The 22,848-nt window shown below is 36.2% G+C and overlaps 3 protein-coding genes and 1 long non-coding RNA gene across 4 annotated transcripts; 2 read left to right on the top strand and 2 right to left on the bottom strand.

Moving 5' to 3' along the window:
* Window positions 1–3,254: 3,254 nt before the first annotated feature.
* Window positions 3,255–4,175, bottom strand: LOC145106731 (protein CANDIDATE G-PROTEIN COUPLED RECEPTOR 7-like). Its single transcript, XM_079043662.1, has one exon. It carries the CDS (start codon window positions 4,173–4,175, stop codon window positions 3,255–3,257), a length of 921 nt encoding a protein of 306 aa, XP_078899788.1.
* A 5,363-nt stretch (window positions 4,176–9,538) lies between these two features.
* Window positions 9,539–15,543, top strand: LOC145106730 (uncharacterized). The gene is made up of 3 exons (XM_079043661.1): window positions 9,539–9,655; window positions 14,064–15,077; window positions 15,199–15,543. The coding sequence occupies exons 1-3, from the start codon at window positions 9,539–9,541 to the stop codon at window positions 15,541–15,543; spliced, it is 1,476 nt and encodes a 491-aa protein (XP_078899787.1).
* Window positions 15,544–15,708: 165 nt separating this feature from the next.
* On the top strand, window positions 15,709–16,518 carry LOC145106729 (uncharacterized). The gene has a single exon (XM_079043660.1). It carries the CDS (start codon window positions 15,709–15,711, stop codon window positions 16,516–16,518), a length of 810 nt encoding a protein of 269 aa, XP_078899786.1.
* A 1,261-nt stretch (window positions 16,519–17,779) lies between these two features.
* Window positions 17,780–20,211, bottom strand: LOC145169246 (uncharacterized). The gene is made up of 2 exons (XR_013742387.1): window positions 18,619–20,211; window positions 17,780–17,965 (listed from the first exon to the last, which is right to left on the bottom strand). It is a non-coding gene; the product is annotated as an uncharacterized LOC145169246 (long non-coding RNA).
* Between the last annotated feature and the right edge of the window lie 2,637 nt (window positions 20,212–22,848).

Here is a 22,848-nt window from a genome sequence, read left to right as displayed (position 1 = left end):
AAAAATGGATGGATTGTTCACCACCTTGATGTAAAATCTACATTTCTAAACGAAGATTTGGAAGAAGAAGTTTATGTAACTCAACCGGAGGGGTTTGTGAATCAAAATGAACCAAGAAAAGTATACAAACTATCAAAAGCTTTGTATGGGCTTCGTCAAGCTCCTAGAGCTTGGAACTCTTGTCTGGACAAATGTCTGAAAATTTTGGGATTTACAAGATGCCCACAAGAGTATGCAGTTTACACAAGAAAGAGGAATGGTAAGCTCTTAATAGTTGGGGTGTATGTTGATGATCTGATTGTTACAGGAAATTGTAGCAATGAAGTGAAGCTCTTCAAAGAACAAATGCAACAGGAGTTTGAAATGAGTGACCTTGGCTCATTGTCATACTACCTGGGTATTGAAGTGGGTCAACAAAAGGATGGTATTACTCTAAAGCAAACAGCTTATGCGAAAAATATCCTGGAGAAGGCAGGCATGGCTGAGTGCAACTCATGTAAATACCCAATGGAACCCAAGTTAGAGCTAACGAAAGATGAAGAGGGAGACCCGGTAAATCCCACGGAGTATAGAAGCATCATTGGAGGTCTGAGATATCTCACACACACGACCTGACATTACTTATGCTGTCGGGATTGTAAGTCGATTCATAGAGAGACCCACAGTCAAGCATCTACAAGCAGTGAAACATATTCTGAGGAATATCAAAGGAACCATTGATTATGGCTTAAAGTACACCAGGGGGGATGGAGAAGACATTGTAACCGGGTATACTGATAGTGATCTTGCAAGGGACGTAAATGACAGACGCAGCACATCAGGAATGACATTTTATGTTAATGAAAATTTGGTTACTTGGGCGTCGCAAAAACAGAGGAGTGTAGCTCTTTCTTCATGCGAAGCAGAATTCATGGCGGCAACAAGTGCAACGTGCCAAGGGATATGGATGCGTCGGTTGCTTAGTGAGTTAACAGGAAAGAAAGTTAGTCCTGTGGTGTTGCATGTTGACAACAAATAAGCCATAGATTTGATAAAGAACCCAGTGTTTCATGGGAGAAGCAAACACATAGACACAAGGTTTCATTTCATACGTGAATGTTTTGAGAATGGGGACATAAAAGTCATGCATGTGAGCAGCAAGTAACAGAAGGCAGATATTCTCACAAAATCCATGGCAAGCAAGAAGTTTGAAGAAATGCGCAACTTACTGGGAGTGAAGCAGATAAAAATTATGGATTAAGGGGGAGAATATTATAATAATCCATAATATTTATTATATAAGAAAAGAAGAATTGAAGCAAGTTGCAAGCACGTGTGCTCCCTTGGGCTGTCAAATTTTCCATCATTCCTACTCTACTTTGAGTGTTTGACTCTTTTCTTTTAATGAAGGTTGTTGCCATCTTAATGTTTTGTTTAAAGTTGTAGTTGAAAAAGTCAGAAGTAGTTGTCTAGCTTTAATGTATGTTCCTTTTGTATTAAGCAAGTTTAAAAGGAAAAGGAGACAGTAGAGAAGTCTCGTTGGTTGTTGGTATTGTTTTTTGTTCTATTTTCACTTCCTGCACATACACACGAAACCAGGGAAGTTTCTTATCCTTTCATTTTTCTGCTTAAAAATGTGATTAAAGAAGGCAGTAAACCAACATTTTCCCCTTACGATCGTGTTTTCGATCGTGTACCATCTTCATAGCTTTTGAAGTCGAAAAAAAAAAGATAATAAAAAAACACGATCATATTTGAAAAAACACGATCGTGCTTTTCGTTTTTGCTGGTATAAACTCCAAAGTCCAAAAACTACCATTCTCTCTCTCTCTCTCTCTCTCTCTCTCTCTCTCTCTCTCTCTCTCTCTCGAACTCGAACTCGAACTCGAACTCGAAAAAGGACTCTCTAAGCTTTGGTCGGATTTAAGCGCAAAAGGTACAATTTATCTTCTTTTAACTTCCTCTATCTATCAAGGCTACTTTAACTCCATTCTTTTGGTGGTATCATCTTCCCCAACACAAAAGCTAGTGTCAAAAATTTTGAACTTGTTTTTCAGATCTACTACTCGTTTGTGCAAATGAAGGTTAGAGATTTTGAAGGTTGGTGTATACGGTATAAGGAGCAGATTAGTCAAAGTAGAAATTTCAAAAAGTCAAATTTTCAGTTTGCGAAAAAAGCACTGATGTTAAGTGTGCTGTAAGGTATATTTGTTCCTGAACTAAAAAGGTTATTTTTCTGTCAGGTATATTGAGTTTGGTGATGCAACCATCAATAGAATTAATAAAGCGACACTGTTGTTAATTGTCTGTAACGTTAAGTTTTTGATGTCAATAACGCCAAACATTTAAAAAAGTAACCCAGTATGGAGAGTTTTACGTTCATACTCTTATCCCAACTAGCAACCTTTTTTACTTTTTTACGAGAAAAAAAAAATTCACCTTGTGATTTCTTCTTTTTTCTAATTTTAACAAAAAAAATGCAAAAAATATAACAAAATACAAAAAAGATTGCATCAAAGGAGCGAATTTAATAATTTTTGTCTCATAACAGAAGTTGGTTTTAATAAAAAGTACAAAAAAAGGTGTTATTGATTTTTGACAAATAAAAATACACAAGAGATGATTTGGCTTCTTGTGAATTGCGCATTATAAAACTTAGGTTTTTTTTAATGATCAGGTTATAAAAATATGATTTTTGCTTGATAGGAACCTATAAATAAATGTTTGCTGTTGTTAGCTCACAAAAGATGGATATTTCATATAAATATTAATTATAACATGATTAAGAATGGACAAAATAACCATATTTTTATCATTTACAATAATACAATGATCAATTTTAGAAAGATAATTTTGAGATTTTGAGAAAAGTAACAAAAGTACATCCAAAATAAGTTTTAAACAAATTTTACAAAATTAAACATTTTTAAATTTCATTCACATATACCATTTATTTATCTTCTCACATAACTGATTTTGGTGCAATTATCATGAATAGTAAATGTCAAGATATTTCGGCTTATGATTACATGCAGAGATATGATCAATCAAACCACCATTAACAGATCAAACACAAACTTTAACCTGAAATTTCTCCAAAACCTATCATCAATTCCAAATTTACATCAAATTTTTCAGAAGAAAACTACATGAAAAGATTAATTCGACTACTCATAGTACTCTAGTATGAAACATGAATCACTAAACAACAACTGGGAAGATCATGTCATGATCTCATGATCAAATTATTCACTCCACGAATCCACCTCTTCTACCTATTTATCATGATCAACAAGAACAACAATCTGTTTCCTGAACATGTTAAAGATGATCATGTAGAAATGTAAACTATGCATTTCAACTACCCAATAAGACATCACGTACTCTTGAGCATCAATGGCGTTTAATCCAGTACGACCATTCTTTCTCGCGGGTCCCACAAGAGTCATAAACACAAAGTATAGCATAACAATTGCATAGAAGTTCCTTAATACATCCAACTTTTGAAAACTCTTATCCCTCATTCCACCAGTGTTCATCGACACAATCGAACTAGTAAGGGGGATTATTATAGCACCACAAGCAATCAAATCTATCAGCACTACGATATCGTTTAAAATCACCCAATCATTAATAGAATTGCGAACATTCCCAATCACTATCCTAATTACATTTGTTAAAACCTGAAGAACGATCGACAACAGTAAAACGTAATAATCCACTTTTTGCATAATCGGCTCCATGAAATGCAAACCAGAAGAGATTAATTGGATCACAATAGACAAAAGGACAACGCTGATGAGCTTAGAAATGTAGAACAAGAGACCTGATCGATAAGTACCTGTAACGTTCGCGGCTTCATAGATCAAGTTAAGTGCCTTCGTTAGAATCAAACCAGCCATTAACAGATGAATCCTGCGAAATTTTGCCGTGACCTCGAAGCAAACTAATGTCCAGTAGACCAGAAACCATAGATAAACGATGGAAAAAACAAAGTAAACAGATGCGAGCTGTGGGAGGCAATTCTCGAAGAAGATCGAGTACAGAGAGCACATTTTGTTGGAGGAGTGAACAGAAAGGGAGGGAGCTAGGTTATTGGACTGGATCGCCGGAGATTCCATCTCCGCCGTGGTGGATGCAGAGATGATGAAGAAAAGGATGAGAACGACAGTGAAACGTTTTGCTAAAACCCTCATTTGGTAGTGGGAAAAAAGAGAGAAAAATTGGATTTTTTTATCGAACGGATTCCTATATATAGTGTAGGAAGATTCCAGAAACTATGGAATTTGATGTGTTAAAATCATTCTTGTTAGAAAATTAGATATGACATGATTTTTGATAATGTATATGAAATATGATATAATTTGTATTGCTTTTGCAAATAGTATATTTATAGTAGAATTACCCGATCATATATTGCTTTACTTTTATCTTTTATTAACGTTGATATCATTAAATAATAAAGTTTTTAATTGGAACGTTTGAGATAATATTAGAAAAAAAGATACAAATAAGAAGCTAGGCCGAAAATGAAGCATTATCAACATGAACTACATTCTAAAAAGAGATTTACACACCAATCTATCCACATAAACGATTACCCTTTTTTCTTCCGGCTAATAATCCAAAGAAAAAAGAAGATAACATCTTAATGTGGTTCACCATTGGGTTTGTGATTTAAGATTTTGATATTTCCGATGGTCAATATGTGTAACATCCACGTTTCAAAGATAGAGTTTTAGGATATTTTTGAAGGATATAAAAATTAAGGAAATATATTCAATTAATTACGTCAATGATGTTTTAGAATTTACACTAGAATTTTATCATTAGAACATGAATCTATTTTCACTTCACCATTGGGTTTGTGATTTGAGATTTTGAGCTTCGATAAGCTCATGAACCCTAGATTTATGTATTTGATGAATTTATCTTTTCAAATCCGAAATTTATGTCATTTATCTTGGAGATGTAATTTGGAAACTATTCCTAAGAGATGAAGTTCAAAATCACATGGCTAACTTGATTTATGAGTGCATTGTTGATTTTAAGCTCTCATATTAGCGTTAATGGGGTTTTAGCTTAATTTATGCTTGGAGTTGGTTTGAAACCTAATGAAACTTCAATTCTTATCATAAAAAGAGTCTAACTATCACAATTAGATTCATATATAATATTTTAGATTCATTTATGAAGTTTAGATCATGTATGGAAGTTAATACGAAGAATCCGAATGGTTATTTGAAAGTATGTTGTTATTTGAGGTGTCATGTTCCATTTGAGGTTGTTATTTGAGGAAGTGAAATCCAACGCTTATGATATTCCACTAACTTTTTTAATCCTTATAGGTGATCATGTTTTTATGTTATTAAATAGTGTTTAAGTTTGTCAAAGACGTCCTGGAGGCATTAAGTCACGTAAATCATTAAGTGCTGAATAAGTTAAGATACAATTGAGTAAATTATAAATAAAGTTGGAACAGTTTTAGTCAAGTTGAAAGATCTTTGGACATTTTTGAGGTTTTTGCTAGAAATGGTTTCAGCGCACTTTGTACAACCTACAAATTTATTTGTGACAACTTTCTAAAGTTTGTTTGGCCATATAAATCAAATTTCCATTCCTTGTATATTGCTCGTAATAGATGGAATTTACTGATTAAGTTTGCAATACCTACAAATATCCACTACAAAAGTTTGCACTATCCTACAAAGTAACTTCACAAATCGTGCAATAATATAGTGACGATACTCTTTGAAATTTTGAAAATTTTAAATGAAGTCCAAATCATGGCTACTTTTCTTCTCTATTTTCCTATGATCATAAGGATAATATTAGGAGTATAATTTAAGATGTTTAATATTTGTAAATATAATCATGATAATTAATTATAATTCGTTAGTAATTAATTGAGTTATTGATAATTAGGTGATCATTAACAGCTCAATCTAATGATACATTAGGAGTGAAGTGGTGTGTTTATGCAATTGAGGTCACTTTCTACCCATAGATACATGTTCCTCTAAGATTTTATGCTTATTTGGAGAATTTTTTTTAGATAAATCGTTATAAATGGTCCTTATGGTTTTTCAGAATATCAGTTTTAGTCCCTAATTATTTTTGGTCTCATGAAAGATCATTGTGGTTTTAATTTCTAGCGTGATTGGTCCATCGCCCATATAAAAACACTTTTATACCCTCTTTTATTTAATATATATATATATATATATATATATATATATATATATATATATATATATATATATATATATATATATCCCATTTATTTCTCGCTCCCTTCTTTCTATCTCTACCAGCCAACTTCATCCTCCACTTTCCTTCCCCCAAAAATTTGTTGGAAACCACTGCACAACCACCACCCATAGTCGGATTTTCAAGAAACACCACCAATCGACCATGATCAAAACCCCACCCCTTAATTACCGTTCCTCTATTGTTAATCACTATGCGATGCCACCTCCACAGCCATCGAAAATCATATACCACAAGTTCTAACCATCGATATTTCCTAAAATCACCTCCACTGGACTCCCCTTAGTGTGTAGACGGAACCCCGAAGAATCACGATACTCACTTCGACGTCTATCCCAATATTGCCACCATCACCGCCTTTTTCCGCCACTTCTGGCTACCCATTTTTCAAAACCGACACCACCAATAGAACCACTAAGAGGTTCGCAAAAAACCATCGGTCAGAAACTCCTATATTATCTCGCCAAAATTCCATCATCATCGTCTGCCATTTTCATTCAGCAGAATATTTAGAAAACTGCTAGAAGCTTCATGACTCACTAGTTGACTCCATTTAGAAAAAATACAAAGACTCGAGAAGACGGGGTGAGGAAAAAGACGTTCGACGAAGAATATCTCACAATATGGTGGCGATGAAGTAATTCTCATGAGATGGGATAGGGAAGAAAAGGGTTATCGATTCCATTGTGTTGCAGTGTGGTCATAATAAAAAATGGGCATCAAAGAAGAGAAGGAGGAAAGTCGATTAGCGGTGGCGGCAAATATCGTCGGAGAGCACCAGGGGCCAGTCTAACCAACATGATTTTCCTAACTTGATGTATCGGATGATGAGAAGGGGGTTGGGTGTTATTGATTTCATATTTTTTTAAATAGTTTTTTTTAAGAAAAATATAAAATTTATTGCCAATAGACCAACCATGATAGAAATTAAAACCCCATGGACCTTCCATGAGACTGGAAAAAATTAAGGGTTAAAGTTGATATTATGGGAAACCGTATGGAAGATTTATGAAGATTTGTATTTGTTTTATTATAAAATTTTGAGTGTTTTGTGTTAAAGTTCTTGAAAAAGAGTTATATATATATATATATATATATATATATATATATATATATATATATATATATATATATATATATATATATATATATATATATATATATATATATATATATATATATATATATATATATATAGAGGCTTAAGTTATTTTATTTTTACTAACTATTGTGTGACAGAATGCACAGATCCGGACCACCGGATGGAATAAAATCAAAGGTCATGATCTGAGGGTCTATGATATTACAATAGGGTAACATGTGCAATATAATCACACAAATTTCAGCATAAGGACATTTTAGTCAATTAACCTATATTAAAAAAGGAAATTTTCAGATTTTTAGGCATAATTAATTCTTTTATTTTTAAAAATATGAATATTTTAAATTAATTCAAATTTAAAAATCCGATTTTATTCTGTCAGAATGATAGAATGCCAACCATAAACTAGTAAATATATTTTTGATTTTATTCTTGCAGAATATATTTCCAATGCATGTATTTTTGATAATTAACCTGATTTAAGAATTCTAGGTTATTATTCATATACATCCAAGTTGGGTCTATGATTGTATTCTTAATACACATCTGAAATAAAATATAAATTCATACGTATTCTTACAGACTAATATCCTTATACATTTTAATATATTTATACATATTCTAACAGAATATCATCAAAAATGAATACAATTCTTAAAAAATAGCATTCTTGAATATACAGTTATTGAATAAATACACTTGATCTTCTTTAGTAGTCCATATAATCCACTTGATCTTCACATATATACTTGTTGTTGAACTCGATTCCAAATATTTCTAATGTATGATGAATATTGAATTCCTTCTCCATGCAATTCTGAAAGAATAAGATACATTACTCATGAGTATTACCAGTTAAACAAATATATATGAATAAATTCTAACAAAATACATTACAGAGTGCACTTAAATCGTAGTCTTTTTTTTTCTATATGCATAAACATTCTAAAACATGTATAAATGTATTCTGTCAAAATTACTAGCAACACATGTTTTATGTAATATTTATATTCTCATAGTAAACTAAGGTCGTAGCAGTAAAAAATCTCCAATTCATGAATTATAATCAGTTAATTTGATGCCAAATTAGACGTTAATTTCGGTAAAAATCGTACCAGGAGAACAAGCCATACCAGAGAAAACAAGAATTTAAGCCAACAACTTCAGAAACACAAAAGAAACTATACAAGAAAACACTTCATTTATGCAAAACAAAGTTAGGGGTAGAAACATCAAAAAGATATAAAAAGATCAGCAAATGAACCTCCTACCACTGGGAACCATAACAAACAAAGAATAGAACGAATGGTTGTATATTTTAACAGAATTATGTTATTTCTAACCAAATGATCATTTAAATATTCTAATAGAATGAGTTTATGAGTATTCTACACACATATTGATGTTATTGTTTATGTTTTGTCACATACAAGCATGTATATACACATCAGATCTTGTCAAGTGAAATACAAGTAGCAGAATACATTCTGCTAGAATACACCTAGCATTTAATAAGATAAAGTACAACCAAACACACTAACACACTAAACACACTAATACACTAATCAAATTCACCTAAAATCAATCATATACAACATAAATAATGAGATAATGCACATCCAAACCCACCGATCAAACAAATTGTATATATTATATCAAGTTCTCTTTTAGACATTTTCATAAACACCTTATATGCAATAAGATAAAGTACAACCAAACACACTAGCATACTACTCGAATTCATCTAAATTAATCACATACAAAAACAATCATGAAATAAACAATTAGATTTACAGAAAGGGGAAAAGGGCAAAAAGGGAAAAGTGCTAATGCTTATAGAAGCAGCAATATTGTACTCCTTAATTGTCTTGCACCTGAATAAGCCACAAATTTCTGTCAAACGAAACCAAATCTTCTTTACAAACCAAAAATCTAAAAAACCAAGTCAATTAAATTAAAAACAACCATTACAAAGTGTTGATGTCCTGCTCTATTGCCTCCCCGAGTCATTTAAAGGAAAATATCATGAAAGTGGAGAAAATTAAGAAAGAAACGTACCTGGGATTCAAAAACAAAAACCCAATGTTTCAATCTTTGATTTTTTTGTTTGACTATCAAATAATAATAATAAAGCTGATGAAGAAGGAAGATATCACGTAGACATCACTTTGGGCCATTCCGGAAGCTATGAAGGAAGACAGAAGGCGATGCTCGGAAATCAATATCTATGAGCTTCTGGCCTTAACCACGGTGATAGTGCGTGGCGGTGAAGGGCGGGGGGGTCGTGTTGGGGGTGTCTCACAGGTGATGTGCGCGCTCTCTCTCTTTCTCTCTCTCTCTCTCTCCCTCTCTCTCTCTCTCCATCTTTCTCGCTCGCTTTCTCTATCTCTCTCTGCATTCCTTCTCTCTCTTTTCTTTCTACAATTGTAACAGCCATACACATATCATTCGTTTCGTCAATCGATTTAGGGCTTGAATATGGAACAAATAGAGAATACAGAGAGAAATGGTGAAATCGATCTACAGGGGTGGTGGGAAGCGGTGAAATCGATTTAGGGCTAATGTTCTAAATTTATCTTTTCTTCTTGCGTGATATAAGGAATTGTTGTTGATCTACCATAATTAACTATGCAAAGATTACTATAATACCCTTAAATGATTTATTTTTTCCTAATTTCCTGTTGGTGCATTCATGCACACAATAGTTGCTAGAAACATCTGAACCTAGCTCTTTCTCTCTCTCTCTCTCTATATATATATATATATATATATATATATATATATATATATATATATATATATATATATATATATATATATATATATATATACCTTCATACTATGTGGTTTTATGGGATAGTGAGATGCATACATTAAGATGGGAATGCATATTCCTTTGGATAATAGCCAAAGAGATGAGACCCAAGAAAACTTCCTGGAGGCAAGTTAGATACAACTTGAGGGATGGGACTAACTACCCCTTTCCTTGATTTTGTGTGAGATTACCACATAATTGCTAAAGGATGTTTTTGGATTATTCATGATGTATTAAACACTTGAGTGTCCATCTATCCCTTGGAGATTAGGGACTACTGAGAGTATAAATTTGGGAATCGGTATAGTTGCATATGCACTGCGTAACTTATATCAAGTATATGTTTTACTAAGATATAGATTTCTTATAACTACATTTATGACTTATAAGTGTGTTGAGAACTAAAGGTTTATTTATTTCAACGGATTTTGGGAGATTGACCTTCTTATTTATGGATGCGATCTAATTTCAACCTAATTTTAGGAGGAATACTTTTATTCTCAATAATAGTTGATCATTGGTACAAGAATCACCAAGAAAACCTTCTTATCTATGGAAGAAATATGATGCTCAAGAAGATAATCTTCTTATTTTAATGTGAAGGTTAGTCGTTGAGCTCACTTTATCGAGCAAACCTTATTGTGAGCGATGGCCTAAGGTCTCACGGGCAAGATAGTTAAGACTCATTGCCTTAAACTTCTTATTGTCGGCAACTCATTGGGTGAAACTTCATGTCTCCGGATTAGAAGTTTCTTATTCCAAATAAGAAAGTTCAAGGCACATGTTCACCAATTAACTTGCTATCGGAAAGCCACACATATAAACCTTCCCATTTGTGTGTGAACCCGATAAAAAAAGTATTAGGCTGGAGGGAGTTGTGCCACAAAAATTGAACTCGCTTCACTATCTCTGATCTAAGAGGCAGAATACTGACTCGGGATCTCCTACTCGAAGGCTACTGCTTAGTTGAGTAATCTGGGATGTCACAAGACTTCGTAGCGAAGGAAAAATAGGCTAGTATCAAGAGTTTATCGAGAGAGAACGATTTGATAGGTGTGTGGAATGAATGAAGCATGTCATGCTATTTATAGGCAGGAACATAGGGTTGCACGCCACGCCTAGCCATGTTCGTGTCGCGCACATGGGTGGGGTGGCTCCTCTGGTTCGTTGACACGTGTCCGAAAAGGGATAGGGCAACGTAGTTAGCTTCAGTCACAAGCTACGTGTGCGCGTGACGATTTTAAGATTTTCTAAATTGCACAACTTCTTCATATGGGCTCCGATTTTGACGTTCGTTACATCCACAAAAATCCCTCGACGAGATCTACAACTTTATTTAGACTTCGTTGGCTAATTTTGAGCTTATTTTTTTCACACAGACATAGACTGTTAAAGCTTGTATCAAATGCATTACTTTCTTATTCGGAGTCCATTTTCGACGGTCTTTATATCATTGAGATCCTATTAACAAGATCTTCAATTATTGTTTAGATTTTGTCGGCTAAAAATCGACCAATCTAAAATTCCTATTTTTGAGATGTATACTACTGTGCCGAATCTTAGAAAAATCATAACTTCCTCTAATGATGTCAGATTAAGACATTCTCTACATGCACGCTCTCGGTTTAATGAATACTACAACTTTCATTTAGATCACTTAGGCTAAAAGATAATTTACCAAAATTTTACTTTTTCCGATACGCTGAGTTATGTCAGTTCAATCGTGAATTTCGAAGAAGTATAACTCCTTCTTACGAAGTCGGATTTACGCGTTCTATATATCTACGGGAATCATTTTGAGATTTCCTACGTGTCACCGATAATTATTTTGGCTCAATATTAATATACTTTTATTTCGTATTTTATAATATTTACAATCTAAGGCTATGGTAAAAATGCGGTGTTACATGGACACGAAACCCTAACCGATTATACTAATTCAGAACCGATTCAGTTCGGATAATACGGGTTTTGGTTCGGTTATTAACCCGAAAGGACCAAAATAATATGCACACTATGCTTTTGAACTGAAATAACCCGAATGACCTGAATAAGCCGAAAAAACCGGATAGTTTGGTACTCTTTTGAACCGAATGACCTGAATAACCCAAATAAACCGAAAAACCCAAATAGTTTGGTACTCTTATGAACCGAAATGAACCGAATAACCCAAATAAACCGAAAACACGGTCTTTATATCATTGAGATCCTATTAACAAGATCTTCAATTATTGTTTAGATTGTGTCGGCTAAAAATCGACCAATCTAAAATTCCTATTTTTGAGATGTATACTACTGTGCCGAATCTTAGAAAAATCATAACTTCCTCTAATGATGTCAGATTAAGACATTCTCTACATGCACGCTCTCGGTTTAATGAATACTACAACTTTCATTTAGATCACTTAGGCTAAAAGATAATTTACCAAAATTTTACTTTTTCCGATACGCTGAGTTATGTCAGTTCAATCGTGAATTTCGAAGAAGTATAACTCCTTCTTACGAAGTCGGATTTACGCGTTCTATATATCTACGGGAATCATTTTGAGATTTCCTACGTGTCACCGATAATTATTTTGGCTCAATATTAATATACTTTTATTTCGTATTTTATAATATTTACAATCTAAGGCTATGGTAAAAATGCGGTGTTACATGGACACGAAACCCTAACCGATTATACTAATTCAGAACCGATTCAGTTCGGATAATACGGGTTTTGGTTCGGTTATTAACCCGAAAGGACCAAAATAATATGCACACTATGCTTTTGAACTGAAATAACCCGAATGACCTGAATAAGCCGAAAAAACCGGATAGTTTGGTACTCTTTTGAACCGAATGACCTGAATAACCCAAATAAACCGAAAAACCCAAATAGTTTGGTACTCTTATGAACCGAAATGAACCGAATAACCCAAATAAACCGAAAACATGGTCATAAAACTACAAGGAAACACGATATCAATATCAAGAAAAAAATATATACTATTAAACTTTTTCGGTCTGGGTTTCAAGAACCGAATTATGTTTTATTTGGGTAAACCGACCCCGAATTACCAGGAACCCGAATTGGGCTAAAATACATACCTGAGAACTGGCCCGAATAACTTATTCGATCCTACTTTAGGTCGGGTCGATTAGAGTTTCGGTTTTGGTTCGTGTATTCGGTCCAAATGCACATCCATATCATGAACAAAGTTGGTGGTAGGAAATACATGTCCAACTTTTAGTGAGTTAACTTAAATTACAACCTTCCTGGTCGAAGCCTCGTTGATGGAAGAAGCCTCGTCGATGGAAGAGTTAGTAGTGAGAGTCTCAACACCGTCAATGGGGCATATGCAAAAGTGACAAAAGATATATTTAAGTTTCTTATTGATGTAATCACTGGCGGAATTACTTGGTTGGTAGGGGTAGCACGTGCTACCCCTCAATTAATCCGTAGAAATGTAAAAAAAAAATTATATACATAAATGTAATACTCTTAGATACAACCTTAACGTCCAATTACATCCAATTATATTTAAAGCAAAGTCCAATAGCCCACTAATTGGTAAACATGGCCCATTTAAATGTGAATGTTTTATGTAATTATTTATGTACAATTTAACTTACGACATCAAGGAAAAAAAATAAAATTGTTCTCAATTCTCATCATCTCCTACCCCGTTGCTTGACCACAACTTCTTAGTTTCAATTTGGCTTTCTTCTCCCACAGTCACACTTGCGCATTCAAGGACTCATGAAACAAGTAATATTTAATTTTTCTATCTTTTATATTTTATAATTTTGCTTAATTTAGTTGTCAATTTGAAAACCTAATTAGTCAATTAGTTGTTCACTTGTGTTAGGTTTATATTTCAATTATGAATTTTAAATATTTAATTGTGTTTATAGGGTTTGATTGGAAATTTTTTTAAAAGGGCATTGGATGTTGGTAGTAGTGATGAAAGTGGTGGAGGGAAAAGACGTCAACTTCAACCTCAACCACAACCCCAACCACCAAGTTTTGATATTAATAATCTTCCTTCGGACCCTGCGGATAGACCAAGAATTACATCCTATCATCCAAATCAAAGGGATGAAATAAGGAGAATATATTGGATTAAAGGACCTTCTCAACCAAAAGGTCATGATTTTCCATCAATAAAAATTGGTGATAAGAATAGACGTTTTGTAAAGGAATGGTTTGATGAATTTAATTGGTTAGAGTATAGCACAAAAGAAAACAAAGCTTATTGTTTATGTTGTTACTTGTTTGGAGACATTGTGGGGAAACAAGGGGGGAGAGATGTATTTGTGACGAGAGGCTTTGACACTTGGAGTAAAAAGAAATCATTGAAAGATCATGAGGGTAAAGTTGATAGTCATCACAACAAAGCAAAACAAAAGTGTGAAAATCTAGTAAAGAAAAACCAATCTATTAGTGAAGCTTTCCATAAGCAAACCGAATTTGAAGCGAGTAACTATCAAATTCGATTACGTGCTATAATTGATACTTGTAGATTTTTATTGAAAAATACGTTACCATTTCGTGGTCATGATGAGTCAGATGGCTCTCTTTCTAAGGGTCTTTTCATTGAACAATTATCATTCCTTCGGGACCATAATGAAAGCATTTATAACGTTACTTTACAAAATGCTTCAAAAAATGAAAAATTGACGTCTCCGAAGATTCAAAAAGAAATTGTTCAATGCTTTTCAAAAGAGATAATAAAGTCCATTTGTGAAGAAATTGGTAAGGATGTGTTTGCTATATTAGTAGACGAGTCTGATGATGTATCAAAAAAGGAACAAATGGCTATGGTTTTGCGATATGTTAATATCCTTGGAATTGTGAAGGAAAGATTTGTTGGAGTTGTGCACGTGAAGGATACATCTTCTTTAACTCTAAAAGAAGCCATTGATTCAGTATTTACCAACAATAACTTGAGTATATCTCAGGCGCGAAATCATGAATTCCTTTATTAGTATTTGAATTTTATCTATTTAATTTCTTATTTATATTATATATAATTTTTTTTTGAAATAGGTAAGAGGGCAAGGATATGATGGAGCAAGTAATATGCGGGGTGCATTTAACGGTTTGAAAACATTGATATTGAAAGATAACCCTTCGGCATATTATGTACATTGTTTTGCACACCAACTTCAGTTAGTGGTTGTGGCTGTAGCAAAGAACCATGATGGTGCTGAAGATTTCTTTGAGCAATTAGCTTTGGTGGTTAATGTGGTGTGTGCTTCTTGTAAAAGAAAAGATATCATACGGGAGAGTCACAAGGAAAGGGTTCAAAAAGAAATTGGTAATGGTGAAATTGACACTGGAAGAGGTTTAAATCAAGAGATTTCTCTTGTTCGAGCTGGAGATACAAGATGAAATTCACATTATAAAACAATAACAAGTTTGAAGAATCTGTTTCCGGAGGTAGTCAATGTTCTTAATTATGTTGAAGAGGAGGGATCTAGTTTACATAACCAAAATCAAGCGTACGGTATTTTGTCATATTTCAAGACGCTTGATTTTGTGTTTTATTTACACTTGATGTTGGAGATTTTTGGTCTCACAGATACATTGTCAAGACATCTTCAAACAAAGGATCAAGATATTTTGGAAGCGGCTTCTTTGGTGAAAGTGACAATGAAAATGCTAAAAGCTTTAAGAAATAATGGATTTCCTTCAATATTGGAGAAGGTATTTTCTTTTTGTCAGAAACATAAAATTAAAATTGTGGAAATGTCTGAATGTTATGTTACTCCAAGAAACCGTAGGACGAAGATTACTAATCAACATCACTTTGAAGTTGATATTTTCAACACGGTTTTGGATATGCAAATTCAAGAGTTTGGGAACCGTTTAAGTGAAGTGAGCACCGATTTGCTAGAATACATGTCGGCTTTGAGTCCTTCTAATTCATTTTCTATGTTTGACATATCAAAGTTGGTGAAGCTAAGTGAGTTGTACAAAACGGATTTTACTGCTTTGGAAAGGGTGTATCTTGATGGTCAACTTGAAACCTATTATCACTCTTTGATTGATGATGAGAGATTTGCTAATTTGAAGGGCATTGCGGACCTTTCTCGTTTGATGGTGGAAACCGGAAAAGATCGTTCTTTTCCTTTGGTTTATAGGTTATTAAAGTTGACTTTGGTTTTGCCCGTCGCAACTGCAACCGTTGAAAGATGTTTTTCCGCAATGAAGCTCTTGAAAACCTACTTGCGTAATAAAATAGGTGATGATTTTATGAATGATGCTTTGATTTGTAGTGTAGAAAAAGAAGCACTTGTGGATGTTAAGATTGAACAAGTGATGGAGCGCTTTCAAAAAATGGGTAAGCGAAGAGGTCAACTTTGAAATGTAAGACTTTTGCGGTAGTTTGTTATTTCTATTAAAATTGTAATTTTTAAATAGTTATCTTATTATCTTTTATCGGGAATTTTATTTTGTGCTACCCCTTGCAAATATTTCTGGTTCCGCCACTGGATGTAATGATCGAACACACCTCGCCCATATACTTATCTTCAATCATTTTTAATTGCGAAGAATAACTCTACGTTTGAGTAGTAAACTACATATATCCTATTATAGAATGAAGAGGTGTGAAACTTAAAAACCACCACCACACAATAAATGCGAAGGGAAATGATACAAATGGACTTAACGCAAAGACATAAAAAGACTAGATGTGGGAAGAGAGAATAAAATATACAAGGTTTTGTTTGTGTTATTAGTCAAGCGGTCAAGTCTAAAGTATGTTGACAATTGTCTCATCAACACACTTGAGCTAGGAGACTTATTGGTGGACTCCACAATTAGACACTACACTATTACAATTTTCATAATGTCGGTCCCTCAAAAAAACCATCGCATCCCACCGGGCACCCGTGTCACAAGTGTTAAGACCAGACACAACACTAATAGGTAAAATGTTTCATTGGGGTATAATTGACATCTTCTCAAAGTTTTCTACGTATAACACATGTGTGGGCAATTTTTTGTTTCTCCGTTTAGGTAAAATTTTTCTTTTTGGAAAATTAAATAATTGTTTTGAAATTAAATTCAAATAAATAAAAAAAAATTGAAATAAATAACTATTAGTAAGTTTAATGTGTCCAATATTGTTAGAAGATTAAATTCAAGGTTAAAAAAGAAATTTTAAGTTAGAGAGTATTTGACCTCGTCTTGATATAGTTAGAACCACAATTGTTAAGAAACTTTTTTTTTTCTAGATTCCCTGTAAGATGACTAACTTGTTGGGTTGATAAGAGTTAGTTATGCATGCTAGTAGGAATCTTAAAACTTGTGGACCAAAGTGTCATTAAGGAAAAGATTTGAACTCAATGCCTCAACTCTTCCCATTTCCCTCTTATTAATGGTTTTTGGAAATATGGGAGATCTTGATGGTGACTTAATTTGCATATAGGAGGAGAATTAAAAGTGAATTTGAGGTGGTAGTGATGAATAGAAGCTAGTTTCACTTCCTTTATGCACTAGAAGATATACTATTCTTTTCTTCTTATAGGTTTGATACAGGTTTAGAGATTTCCCCAAATATAAATTTTTGTTATATATATAAGAACATGATTGAGTCCATCACTGTAACATCCCAAAAATATAGTCTAAAAATTTCGTTTTAATTTATTAATAAAACCATAGTCATCAAACATCATATAAAAATCATAAACAGTGTATCTCAAGATATCGTAACAATTGTCAAAATATCAGAGTATAAACATCCCAGGCTGAACAGATGGTGTGTGCACTGCAATTTTCCCGAGCTCCTCTTTTGAAAACTGAGTACCTGAAACCAAAACTGAAACTGTAAGCACGAAGCTTAGTGAGCTCCCCCAAACTACCACATACCATACAATAACACATAAAGCAAATACTGGGCCTTGCCCACTGCATCGGACCGAAGTCTGGAATAACTTGGGCCTCGCCCACTGCATCGGACTAAAGTCCGGAATAACTTGGGTCTCGCCCACTGCATCGGACCGAAGTCCGGAACTAACTTGGGCCTCCCCCACTGCATCGGACCGAAGTCCGGAACTAACTTGGGCCTCGCCCACTGCATCGGACCGAAGTCCGGAACTAACTAGGGTCTTGCCCACTGCATCGGACCGAAGTCCAGAACTAACTTGGGCCTCGCCCACTGCATCCGACCGAAGTCCGGAACTAACTAGGGCCTTGCCCACTGCATCGGACCGAAGTCCGGAACTAACTAAACATAGCATAACATAATCATAACATATAACAATAACACATATACTGCATACTGCATCGGACCGCAGTCCGGAACACATAACACATAGACATGCCTGAATCACAAAGACATCAAGCATACTGAACTACTTCTCGGGACCACCCCGGCATCGGACCGCAGTCCGGAACTACTGCTATCTAAACGGGCCGGCATTGTGGCCGTAGACCCGTTCCTACTGGAAGGAAACTCACCTCACACTGCTGAAGTCCTGCTGACAAAACCATAGCTGTTGGATGACAGACTCCCGATCTGTCAATATCAAAATAACACCCAGTTAATAATTGGGTTCCACTACATAACTATAAATACATACTTTGGATAATTACTACATTACCCCTAGCTTGGCTTACCCAAGCCCAAGGCCCAATCCATAGGCCCAAAGTCAACTAGGGATCAAAGCCCAACATATGGCCCAACTTTCCAAATTGGGCCCAAACCTCTATATGGACTTCTCTTAAGGCCCAATTGTTCAGTCCAGTCCAACATGTCTCATTCTAAGGGCCCAATATCATACAACCCTCTAGGCCCAAACTATGTCCCATTTATGGCCTAATTTTCCAAATTGCGCCCAATCCTTCATATGGGCCTTACCCTAAAGCCCAACTAATTACTCTAGTCCATTTGATTATTCTTGGATGGCCCATTAATAAACCAATTACCAAAACCCAATCGAAAGGGCCAACTCAAGGCCCAAGTGAAACTAGGGTTTCATATAAAATGACGATTAGGGTTAAGTGTTTCTTACTTAACCCATTAAGGACTTAATCCATTAAGTCCTTTACTCTACTAGGTCAATGATATGGAGAAATTGGGCTTAATATACAATCCAATCTCAATAGCCCAAAAGTGAGTCCAAACAAGTCCAAGGCCCAAATACTCACAATTAGGGTTTTCCACCCAAACATGGCCCAATAGGCCCAAAATTAATCTTTAAGCCCATTAGGGTTTTGGCTAGGTCAATTAGGGTTTGCTTGTGGGGTACCACCCACTACCACCTCGGGTAGTGGTGGTCCACGGCGGCTCACGGCGGCGGCCACCACCTTACGGTGGTGGTTATTATTATTTTTATTATTAATCAAAGTTAATTACAATTACAATGCTTAATCCAAAAATAAACACACACACACTAACTAATACACACACATACACACATAGCCACCCTAGCGGTGGCCGGCGGTGGTACATGGCGGCAGCCACCACCTCACGGTGGTGGTGGCTTCTTTTCAGATTCCGGCCAAGGGTTTCTCACCCACACACCACATCACGCACACACACCAAGATGAACACCCACCGAGCAGTTCTTCATTAATCATGAAGGGGGTTTGATGGCGGCATTTGACGGCAGTAGCCACCATGGTCGGCTGCCATGGTGGTTCCTCACGGCCCTACACGACAGAAGTCCCACCCACACGAACATGACAGCCCCTTTGGGGTGGCGACGTTGACCGGAGAAAACAGGGGCGAGCCAACAGCGACGGATGGAGCGAACAAGAAGAAAAAGAATGGAGAGAGAGAAAGCAGCGATCGATTCTTCATCGGCAGCGAGGTGGGTTGCGACACAACCCCGTCTTCATCGGCACTGAGGCTGTGGCGACGTCCGGTGGTTGACGATCTCAACAGAGGTGGCGGCGCGTCGCTTGTCGTCGTCGGCGAAGGGTAGCAGCAGCAGCGCTCGTCACGGCGGTGGTTTCCGATCTCCACGGTGATGTTGGTGCGGCGCCCGAAGTCTAGAAGGGAAGGTGGCGATCGGCGGAGGGGATATAAGGGGGGGGTTGCGGCTGCTAAGGCTCCTAGGGTTAGGGATCCCGAAGAGTGACGGGTTTATATACCCGGTTACATCCAAACTTCCCATAATATACAATTCCAGCCCCTGCTTCTCTTATTCCTTTCAATCTAAGTCCCTATTTTACCTTTTTAACCCCATTCTCTAAATTTCTTTACAAATAAACTCTGGGATTTACCAATTAGCCCCTTGACCTCTAAAATCTTTTCAAAAGAAGTCCCATTAATTACCATTTAGTCCCTGCCTTCATAAATACTTACAAAACTAATTTTGAACTTACACTTTTAACCCTTGACTTCTATATTATGCTAATTTACTCCTCGAAACCCACACCTTGCTATATAATTATTGATTTTAGGGCTATTATACAATCATTAATTTATTTACTCATTTATTAAATAAACGGGGTGTTACAACTCTCCCCCACTTAAATTAGATTTCGTCCTCGAAATCATTCCTTACCATCTCTTACATGCCAAACTACTCTAGTAAAATGGGCACCATTCTGGGCACACCCTAGCCCTACTAGGGTAGCCATGACCAATCTTCGCAAAGCCCTAAAACCCTTAGGTGAACGAAATCCTCGCAACAAGATTACATGTACTCTATCTGAAATTTGCTATCTCTAGATGATCTGAATCTCTAACAGGCCACTCATACTGAATCATTATAGATGAACCCCGCGGTGGGTGACTAAGCATTACTCAGCAATCTGTTATGCTTATCATACATGAGGTCCTTAAATGTCATTACTGTTGGAGACCCAAAACTGTCTGAATCACTGATCTGCCTGAAAACACTGAACTGCTTGAAACACTGACTGTCTGAAACACTGAACTACCTGAACATTGAACTGCCTAAAACACTGAACTGTCTGAACACTGAACTGCCTGACACACTGAACTGCCTGAAACATTGAACTGCCTGAAACTGTATGTTGTCACATGGCTGCTTCCCAACATCTACCGAGACCTACCTGGTCTCAATTTTTCCGCCAATCATCTGAAATATCGGGTCCCAGCCCGACTGCGGAGCCAAAGGACTCCCTACTTAGTCGCCTCACACGACTTCTAAACAAAATCCTTCTCTGGAACTATTTGCTACTAATTAACTTGTCACTGTGGCTCTAACGGCCTTCTGATCTAACTGATTGGTTCCATGCGTCGAATCCTGACGTCACCAAACCCAAGGCTAAAAGTGATTGCTACATGACCATTGGTAGCCTTATGTCATAAATGACCTTAAGCAGTCCACTGCTTCCTTGCTCTCATAGCTGTAGTGGCGCTTCCACAGTCTTACCACTGGCTTAAGCAGGTCTAATCCGTCTGGGTAATTCCGAAATCCAATCCGTGGATTTCCATATCCTCACTGCTACACCCGAACTGGTGGGTACTACTGTTCTTTCCGCGTCCTAACAACGCACTCACGCTATCGACCAACCCAGTGAATGCTATGGCTACACCCGCAGACTTACAACACTATATCATTATCTGGCTGCTAGTGAATGCTACGGCTACTCCTGCATACTTACAACACTCTAGTACTATCTGGCTGCTAGTGAATGCTACGGATACACCCGCAGACTTACAACACTCTAATACTATCTGGCTGCTAGTGAATGCTACGACTACACCCGCAGACTTATAACACTCTAACACTATCTGGCTACTAGTGAATGCTACGGCTACTCCCGTAGACTTACAACACTCTAATACTATCTGGCTGCTAGTGAATGCTACGGCTACACCCGCAGACTTACAATACTTTCCATACTGGATTGAACACGATCTCCTTATTGGCAAGAACACTCAGCTGAACTCATGTCCTGACTGGAATCCCCAACCTGATTCCCTAAGGCTTGCTAGCAAACATTACGGGAACACGATCTCCTTATTGGCAAGTTTTTTACGAACTTCCATCTCACACTATCCTCAAACCATACAGCCGCTTGCTAGTGTTTCAATACTAGTCAGTTTCAAAACTGCTCAGTTTCAAAACTGCTCCTACTTCTGAATCCTTGGATGATTCTCCCCCACTTTGATTTAACTAACGCCTTACGGCACACAATACTGGAAGGATTCTCGATCCTTCTTACCATTCTATGCCCAATCTTCTGAAAACCACGTTTACCATTGCTAGTGTTTCAATACTAGTCAGTCCAAAAGATCACACCGCTTTCAAGAACCCGAATAAATCTCCGGTAATAACCCGCTAGACCTAGGAAGCTCTGAATCTCAATTGGAGACCTCAGAATCTCCCACTGCGTCACGGCCTCTATCTCGGCCGAAACGTCTAGAATACCCTTCTGATTGACAAGGTGCCCAAGAAATTTCACCTCGCACAACCAGAACTCACATTTGGAGTACCTTTCAAAAGCTCTCTCCCTCCCCAAAGTCTCTAGCACCTCCCTCAGGCGCTTCTTGTGCTGCTCCTCAGTCTTGGAATAAACCAAGATGACGTTGTACTCTCCCAATCCCGCTGATGAGTTGAAAAACTCTTAGATCGATTAGATCTTCAACAGGTTAATCAGTAAAGTAAACAAACAAAACATTGTAAACACGAGATGGAATCAAAGTAATGCTTAATGATTCAAAAGTAGTCACGCCTCAGCAGAGCTCGACAAAGAACTTCCACTGTA

Source organism: Lactuca virosa, chromosome 4 (genome assembly GCF_052849685.1).
Source record: "Lactuca virosa cultivar CGN04683 chromosome 4, Lactuca_virosa_CGN04683_v6, whole genome shotgun sequence".
Classification (NCBI taxonomy): Eukaryota; Viridiplantae; Streptophyta; class Magnoliopsida; order Asterales; family Asteraceae; genus Lactuca; species Lactuca virosa.
The sequence above is the reverse complement of the archived record's forward strand: the minus strand, read 5'-3'. Positions and strand labels throughout refer to the sequence as shown.